The 9,814-nt window shown below is 37.6% G+C and overlaps 1 protein-coding gene across 1 annotated transcript; it reads right to left on the reverse strand.

Moving 5' to 3' along the window:
- Nucleotides 839-1,252, reverse strand: LOC109217171 (uncharacterized protein At1g43920, Chloroplastic-like). The gene is made up of 2 exons (XM_019381399.1): nt 1,133-1,252; nt 839-1,039 (listed from the first exon to the last, which is right to left on the reverse strand). Exons 1-2 carry the CDS (start codon nt 1,250-1,252, stop codon nt 839-841), a joined length of 321 nt encoding a protein of 106 aa, XP_019236944.1.

The following is a 9,814-nucleotide window of genomic DNA, read 5'->3' on the forward strand; positions in this document are numbered from 1 at the left end:
CTTATCAGACAGCAAGGAAACATACCAGCTATAACAAGGACAATCAATTTTGTTGGTGACTCATCTGGTGTGAGAAAGGAAGCTGTAACAAAAAAGGGTAATGGCAAGTCACAAAACTAATGTGACTTGAACTATAGGTGGACAGCTTTTTTGTGTAGTGGAAGTTTTTGTGAATTTGAAGTTTAGAAGGCTTGTAATTACTGCTATGACAGTACTGTTTTTATGTTTAGGTGGTTGATGTAATTACTGCTATGACAACATTTTTTGTTGCTGGTTGCATCTCTTTTTTGGTGGTTTCAATATTAGTAACCTGCTGGTGTTTAGGTGGTTGATGTAATTAAAGCAGTGTTTATTGTTTGTTGGTGTTATGAATGTTATGACAGTTGGTCTCAATATTGGTAACAGTTATATATCAATGTTACTTTACTGCTGTTGTGTTAAATTTCGAGTTTTAGTCATGAGAATTAAGTCATGGACATCTCTCAAATTTCTGATTTTCTTACCACCAGTTTTAGTCATGTTAAAAAAGTAGTAAATTTGGTCGAACACTTTGAGGTAATTTGATCCCACAGAAAACAGAAAATTAAATTGACTAGTGAAGTCCAAAAAGCACAGAATACAGAAGCTAAACAGAAGGTAAAATTCAGTCCAAAACACAGTTACATGAAATCCCTACTTAATTGACTACACTGTTGCATTGTAAACTAGTTCCCTACCAAACTAAACAATACATGTCAATTGACTACACAATGATAATTAACTAAACAATGATTCCACTTCATTATCCAGGCAGCAAAGAATCCAACAAACATTGCCAAAGAACCAATTATCACCATCATTAGTTGTACAATCTTTCTTCCAATTTTTTGACTTTAGCATCTTCAAATTTGTTCATGGCTTCCATGTCAATTAATTTTTGTCTCAACTTGTCTCTTTCAATCGAAACAACATTCAAAGACGACTTCAAATCTTTTATTTCAAGCTGGGAAGCATCCGTGGATATTTCATCTTCCCATTCGAAATAACCACATGAATTATTCTGCCAAAGAAACATTTAAAAGATTCAATTTTTTTCAAATCAAAACAGCTAGAAAGATTGTAGAGATTAGACAAATTCATATCGACATCTTACCGTAGGGCGTGCACATTTGTAAAATTTCCTACCGGGGTTAGAGGGAGTGGTTGATGTGAAATGGTTGGCAATAATACCACATCGACACCTTCTCTGAGAAGAAGTACTGCTCTGCGACATTGATGAAGATGAGAGAGGATAGAGTCGAGCAAAGGAGAAGAGAGAGAATTTGGGGGAGCCTGAACCCTATTTTTATTCGACTGGGATTGTATTATAGGGGGAGTTATTATTATATGGGGCAGGTTATTAAATGGGGCGGGTTTAAAAAGTCTAGTTGGCAATTTATTGACTAGTTGGCACATTATTATGAGAGACCCGGTTGCCACGTAGGATATCCGTTAGAGTTGGGTACAAATCCTCCTACTTTATTAACGGTAGGTATTATTTTAGCCGGAAAGTAATGGGGTATTAACGTGGATAATTTCCAATAGTAGGGGGTACAATTTTGGCCTTTTTCCCTTTTCAAAATAACATATGCATGCATATATAAGCATGCCAAAGTGTTTTAGTATTCTTCCTAATTTCTAAAAGATTGTTAAAATCAATTTATTACCCATTTTAACAGTATAAAAACCAATAATTATTCCCAAAATTATCATTTTGGTGGATAATTTGTTTTATTTCCCATATTTATACCAAAATATAGTTAAGGTAATTTTTGTATATCTTTTACAAATTTATTTGGTATTTTAAAAGCTAAATTGCATATAATTGCAATTTTAGCCTATTTTAAGATTAATAGCGTTTTATAATTATAAATTTGGTTCCAATATTTTTAAATTAATATTTATATAGTATTTACTGATTCAGTACTTTTAATTTAATTTTGGAATCTTTTTTATTATTTTTTATAAAATAAAAAGGGAAAACTGGCTATTTAATATGTAGCCCCAATTTATTTCAATTATAGCCAAATTGACCCCTCCAATTGACCCAATCCTAAACTCCCAATTAGACCAACTCAATCTCAATTGTAACCCGACCCCCCGACCCGACCAATTAACCCGCCTGGCCTTTTCTTTTAATCCATGTTGTTGATCGTTTTGATCAACGACCACGATCACCCCTTACCATTTTTAACCCGCCGACCATACCCTAATCCCCTCATTTCCATCTCTTAGCCGCCTTCAAACACTCTCCTTTCCCAAAACTCTCTCGAAGGTTCCTCAGAACCCTAGTCATCTTCTGCCCTTTTCAACAACACTTTCACCGGAATCCATGGCTTCTTAGGCCATGGATGGCCTGTACTCAGCCCCTCCACCTTTAAACCCTGGGTGTTCGAAGTTCTGAGGTCTGACCTCGATGGTGTTCTTTCAAATCCTCTCAGATCCATGGCTTTGAGGCCTCTCCGGCCTCGCTCCGGCGTATCCAAGCATCAGGAGCCTATTTCTGACCTCTCCGACTCAAGATCGGACTTTCTTCCAAGCCTTTCTCATTTCTAGGGTTTCTCTGAAACCCTAAGCTATTCGAGGTTTTCTCTGTTTGTTTCGTTAGATNTTCACTTGTCATTTGCACTTAAAGTCACAATTGTAGCATGGTCGGGAACCACACTAGTGGATCTTGAGGGGTGCCTAACACCTTCCCCTCGAGATAATTTCAAGCCCTTACCCAATCTCTGGTTTTTCTAAATCAAATTTCTTTAGTGTCCTAATGCACTTAATCATTAGGTGGCGACTCTTCAATTGCAAACCCAATTCCCAAAAGAAAATGAGTTATCCGCCCAAATGTCATAAACCCGATTTCGCGAGAGAAAGAGGGCATCGACAGGCATCTAAATGGACAAACATTGCGATAACTTATAAGCATGGCTTATAAGTAAAACAAATATTGTTATACCTATTGGCATGGTATCTAATGCAAATAGATAACCCTAAGAACATTGTCTCTAATGCAAGCAAATAATTATAATAAACCTAAAGACATGATTTCTACCCCAATTTCCCCAAAATTATACAAGAATCCCTCCCTTTTACTATTTTCCCCAATATCTGTTTACAAGGATTATTATAGACCATAGAACGAATGAATTACAAAATAAACCAAGCTATGTTATAGGGAGCCTGAATAGGCCCAACATGAACCTAGAAATTCCAGGCCTTCAAACATTCCAAAATGCCATAATCTCATAGTGCACCCAATGGTATCTTGGTGTGTCAAAGTTCCCAAATGGCCTCAGGGACCCCGTGCAATGCTCACACCAATATCCTTTTAAAGAGAAGTAGTTATTTGTGCAGTGTGGAAAGGCCAGCCCTAGTGTGCCAGAGTTCGGAGGAATCTCATGGATTCCTAGGCAGTACGCACGTTGGAGGGGCATGATCCAAAGTATTCTAAGAGTAAGAGTGGGAGATAGTGCTTGAAAGAGTGGAAAATAGTTTTAAGAAACGGTCCAGAAGTAAAACAATTCAGTGGTGAACATAGTTTAACAGGGGAGAACATTTAGGATTAAAAAATAGTTTTAAAGTGAAGGCAATGTTAGAAGTGTGAAACAGTTTAGAGTAAGGACATATCAGGAGTGAAAAAGTAGTTTAAGAAACATTCTGAACCAAAGGTTCAGCAAACCAAAAGCACACAGAACATAATAATAAAACATCAAAGCAAAGACTCACATTCAACTTAGTTTATTAAATATTACTAGATGAGAAAATAATCACATGCAAAGGGATAGCAGGGCTTAAGAGCAATGTTATCAGAGGTGAACATAAGATAGAAGGGACATGCTAATGAAGAAGAAATAAGCATGAGTCTGGTTCATATGGAAACACAGAAGTCTAGCTAAAGCAGGAATAAACAGATTGTGAGCAGGACACATATGGATTCAATCGGACAGAAGTAGACATATTATTGCAGTCAACATAGGAGTAAACATGTTATTGTAGTAGACACATATGTTCGATTAAGACAGGAGAAGGGCATGCCAATTATAAGGAAGCATATAGGTTAAGTTGAATAGCAGGAAGCATGTAGTCTAATTGAATGGCAGTACACAGGCTGACTTGGAATAATGAGCATGAATCACATAGGCCTAGTTAAAGATAAACAGGCTGATATAAAAGATCCTACTGATTTAGCAACATAAAATGGACATGCTGGGGATAGGAAGCACACAAATCAAATCATACAGAGGTTCGCATGATAGTAAAGTGAGAGCATACCAGTTAAAGAAGCAGAAGTAGAAGGTAAAGTAGGCATGATTCAACAGTCTAGTCTTGGCTTTCAGCCGACTAGACAAGCAATGAACACAAGTAGCAGAGAGAGATGAGAGCAAAGTTTGTGTGTGAGTGTGTTTTTGTAGACTGTTGTCCGCGTTTAAAGAAATCAAAATGAGACTTTGAATAGCACTTTAGTAAGGTATGATAAATAAGGTAAAGAAGGGGTTTAGGGGGTCGTTTGGGATTAATATGGTAAGTATAATTGTGGACCGTTGATCTAAAAGATCAACGACCACGATTAAACAACGTTATTCGGTCGGGTAGGTTTAATTGGGCTAGGATTGTTTTAAATTAGGCTTGGGTTTAATAAATTTGATTTGGGGGGGGGGGGGGGATTTTGGGTGTGAATTATGGGCTATTATTTAAATACCTATTTTACTAATTAAAATAATTTAAAAAATAGCTAATAAAATGATAAAAATGATTTTCAAGCATGAAGGTGATTTAAAATAATTATTTAATATTATAAAAATATAAAAAGTTATTTTTTGTATAGATAATGTAGTTATGCCTATGTAAGGGCTATATTTGCAAAATATGCAATTATAGGCTTAAACATGCAAATGTGATAATAAAAAATGCAATTAAAATGTTTGAACACTCATATGAACATAAATGATGAATTTAGATGATTAAATCATCATAAAATGATATGAGGGATAGTTTTGAACATTTTTGTAATTAAAAAATGCAGAAATAAATGGATTTAGGGCCTTTAAAAATTGTAGAAAAATAGTAGAACACTTATGCACATTTGTAAATGTATATACAATATTTTGAAAGTATTTATGCAAAATTTAAAATATATGAGGGAAAAATTGGGTATCAACAGCTGCTCCTCTTTACTCGGGAAGGATGAATGAGTTTTCGGGTAAAGAAATGATGACCGATTTTGACCGAATGAGTGTTTTGAAAAATATAGGCCGAACCCTGCTCTTTGAGCTGCCTACATATCCCTGGTTTTACAGGAATCAGGCCATGTGTAGTTCTGGTCCCACCGGTGAATGAAGCCGATGGAGTTGTTATAGGAATGGTAGTCAGTTCCAGCAAAGGTTCTTTTGTGAAGGGTAATGTCGGATGGAGTAATGGTTGCGAGTCTGGAGTGTAACGGATGTATTGTAGGGCAGATAGCTGGATATAACAGAGTAGGATGGGTAATTGATGGGAATCGGTTATGAATGGCAAAGTGAAAATGGCATGAGCGGAAACCGGAGCGAAGGCTGCTCCTGTTTGAGAAACGATTACCTCCTGGATTACCTGCAAAACTTAAAACACAATGCATCAAGCATGTAGATGATACAAATTCCCTTTGGACTATGAAAGATTGTCTTTGGACAGTTCGAATGACGTCCTTAGACTATGATGTCCCGGGCCATGAATTGTGAGATGGGAGATTCGCAGGCCATGAAATGATGTTCTCGGGCCATGGGGATGGTGCCTTTGAACCATGACGCCTTTGAATAATAATGTGCAAGCATTGAGAGATCCTCAGGCCATGCATGGTGTCTTCAGGCTATAAGGATGATGCCTTCGGACTATGAATCCTTTGGACAGGTTGGCTATATGTTAACATATTGGCCACCATGGCCAGCCTGGTGTGGATTCTGTCCCCTTGGATCGGGAACACTAGCATGCCCAACAAACATACAATTAACACAAAGACCCTACGATGAATCCTACCCAAGAAGGTGATGGAGAATTCATCATCAAAGATACGGTAAGAGCTGCTGTGACCGTATTGTTCATAGAGGAAGTCGAAAGGTATGTAGGAGTTCTTCAAGAACTCCAAGTCATCATTCTTCTTTAACCCCATCATTTTCAGAAATCCCCTAGTGGTGCGATTTTCAGGTGCTCAATAAACCAGGGCTATCCCAAGGTAGCCCAGCAAATCCCCCTATTTCGAGAGGGGTCATTTCTATGTTTCCAAAGCGGAACACAACCCTTTCTTTGTCCCAGAACATGGTGGCAGCCTCGATCAACATTTTGTTTGGCTGAAGATCTAACAAAGAAGGCAAATTTCCTAAGACTCGTTTCAAATGATTTTGGTCACTTGAGGGAAGATCTCTCCACCAATCTAGCAATATTGAGGGTATGTTACCGACCATGCCGACCCTGGGGACCTCGTGCCTCATTTTTTGCAAAACAACATATAGGTTAGGCCCTTTCCCCCTCCAGGTTCGTCTATTATACAACAATGATTAGCATATTGGCACTTATTTCTCCAAAATTAATGCACACAATCATGGTTGTGTCCGTTGGGATTATGGAAAACCCGATGAACTTTTGGGTGAGGCTTGTCTTAAAGGGTTTTTATGTGGACAACATATTAATCCGGCTAGGTTTGACCATGATGCATGCACAATTGATCAGAGTAAGGTTGTTATAGAGATCTAGACTGGGACTCTCAAGCGGACAACTTGAGGGGGAAAGGCACGGAACCGTCGAATACACCGCTGATCGACTAGTTTTACCACAAATATGCTTTTCCGAATTTAAAAGGGTGATATATAAGAAGAGCGCAAACACTCATCAAGCGTTGCTATAGGATTAATTACGCACGAGTGGAATATGATGTTGAGCATGATTTATGCAACAATAAATAACATGTTGTCAAGTATTTGAACATTTAAAAATGATAAATGCAATATTTAAATAATTGAAAGACAGTTACAAAAAAGAAAACAAGGAGATAAGTCAGTGTCGGGAAATAAAGGAAATCATAAATTCTTGAAAAATAAGCAATTAAATCCAAATAAAGGGGAAAGGGAAAGGGTGTGCATGTGTTAACAGAAATAAGCATGCTTAATACTAATTCGCAAAACAAGTTCGTTATGGTAAGAGCCTAAAATATCCCCAACAGAGTCGCCATGCTGTCGCACCCCCTTTTTGCTCGCAGAGTTGGGGTTTCGACATTCATTGGGAACAATTCATTTCCTTTCGGGAATTGGGTATTTCAATTTGACGAGTCGCCACCTAACGGATTTAAGGTGCGTTAGAGCACCTAAAGCAAGTAACTAAGAAAACCGGTTTGCATTACCAAAGATTTGGGTAAGGGCTCGAAATAACCTTGAGAGGAAGGTGTTAGGCACCCCTCGCGATCCACAACAGTGGTTCATGGCCGAACTCAAATTACGTGAGTTAGTCTTATAAACAGATAAAGCAAATATAGAAAAGTTACATTCAAAACAAGGGGTAAAAGGAGTCCTAGGATTTTTAGCCTACAGGATCACATCTGTACAATGCTTGGTAATCATCCCCAAGTTGGAGTGCTACACATAGCATTAGCGCACAGGCCATCATATCCTTTACTACCAAATTACCCTCCCCTTAGTGGTTATATAAACGCTTTTAATTGAACGAACTCTATGCCTGCATTACCCGTCCCTTCCATGTGGCCCTGGAGGTATTTAGGACATCTAAGTTAGGCAGTTCTAGACTTTCCTAAGGTACTTAAAGGAGAAAAATCTAGGCGACAAGCAAGAACAATTAGGACCTTCACATAAAGGCAATTAAAGGCTCACATTTACCTCCTCACATAAGCAGATAATAACACGTCTCAAACAGCAGGATTTTTGATATCTCAAAGGATCCTAGAGCAGAATATCTAGGTGAGCATGACAAACAGAATATGCAGCATTGTGTTAAGACCTGTTGAATATGGGCAGTTCAGAAATAACAAAAGCGTAGTTTTACAGTTTACAGGATTTTTGTCGTCCTACAGGCTTGCCTAGGCGTGTAACAGTGATGTCCTATAAGCATGGTATCTAATTCTTAATCAGGAGTACAATAAACCAATAAACAATTTTAATCATGCGGTTTGGGTCCTATAGGCATGCTGTCTAGGCGTAATGACTATTTTTAGACTTGTAGAATAGTACCAAATGCAGAAATTGATTAAGGATCCTTATAGGCATGGCATATAAATGCAGCAATGAGTTTTTAAACCTTATTGACATGCGAAACTGACCTAAACATTGTCGACATACAGAGATTGATTTACAGGCATGATGTCAAAAATACATGGTTGATTTTATAAACCCTATAGGCATGGTATCTAGAATGCAGGATTGGTTTTTGAACCCCATAGGCATGGCATCTAATGGACAAACATTGAGATAACTTATAAGCATGGTTTATAAGTAAAACAAATATTGCTATACCTATAGGCATGGTATCTAATGCAAGTAGATAACCCTAAGAACATGGTCTCTAATGCAAGCAAATAATTATAATAAACGTAAAGACATGATTTCTACCCCAATTTTCCAAAAATTATATAAGAATCCCTCCCTTTTACTAAGTGTGTAAGCACTGCCCGGAGTTCATGAGGCTCTTGGGAACTCTGACACACCCAGAAAATGAGACAGGCTTTGGAAATTAGATCTTTGGAGTTGGTTTATTTCATATTTCAGACCTGGAGTCTGAATCAGGCTCTCCTTGGTTGTACTCTAATTTCTGATGTAATTTTACTCTTCTTGATTCGTTCTGGGTTGTAATAATTTTGTAATAACTTATGGGGGTTTTAGTGAAAAGGGAAGGGTCACTCATGTATGCATAAGGGTAGATATCATGCTCTTAGGTATTTACTTCTGCAATCGTATCCTGCTTTCATTTCTGCATTCTCGAAATCTTGCCCTATAGGTTTTCTACACTTCTGCATTTAGAAATCATGTCAATAAGTTCCGTCTTTCATACATAGATATCATATCAATAGTTCATGCATTTCTGCATCTCATATAGAGAACATGTCAATAGGATTCTGCATTTCTGCATCTCAAATAGAGAACATGTCTATAGGATTCTGCATTTTTGCATCTCATATAGAGAAATGTCGTTAGGATTCTGCATTTCTGCATCCCATATAGAGAACCTGTCTATAGGATCTCTTAAATTCTGCATAAGCATCTATCACTAGGCAAACAGTTTATAGGTTTAGATATCAAATTGCCTTCTAGATACCATGCCAATAGGACTCCTGCATTTCTATAAACGTTTTTCAAACCACCCATGCTTAGAAAGCATGCCTATAGGAGTAACCAGCTGAATCTGAATCGGCTACAAGTCTAAAATTAGTGGTAACGATACCCAATACCCGCATAACTTATGTTTTTCTATAATCAGCAAGCCTTCTTTAAAATCAGTGTACTCCTGCATTATTAGATATCATGCCTATAGGTTTCACCTAGGCAAGCCATTAGGTAATTAATCAAATGCACCAATCTTTGTTAATTACAACCAGCAGGAAGGCCTAATTCGGACTTCTTATCTGGAAATATGTGATAAACCAGCCTGCCTTAACGCTTTAAGTTAATTCAGACCATAACCAGTACGTGCAAGACATGCTAAACATTCTGTCTTTAAGTGAGGAGGCCTGTCTGAGCCTTTTTAACTGTTATGTGTTTCCCATATCTGCTTTATGTGTTTTTGTTTGTCGCCTTAGAATTTTATCCTTTTAAACTCTGAAAAGCCCCAA

This window comes from Nicotiana attenuata, chromosome 2 (genome assembly GCF_001879085.1).
Source record: "Nicotiana attenuata strain UT chromosome 2, NIATTr2, whole genome shotgun sequence".
In the NCBI taxonomy this organism is placed as follows: domain Eukaryota; kingdom Viridiplantae; phylum Streptophyta; class Magnoliopsida; order Solanales; family Solanaceae; genus Nicotiana; species Nicotiana attenuata.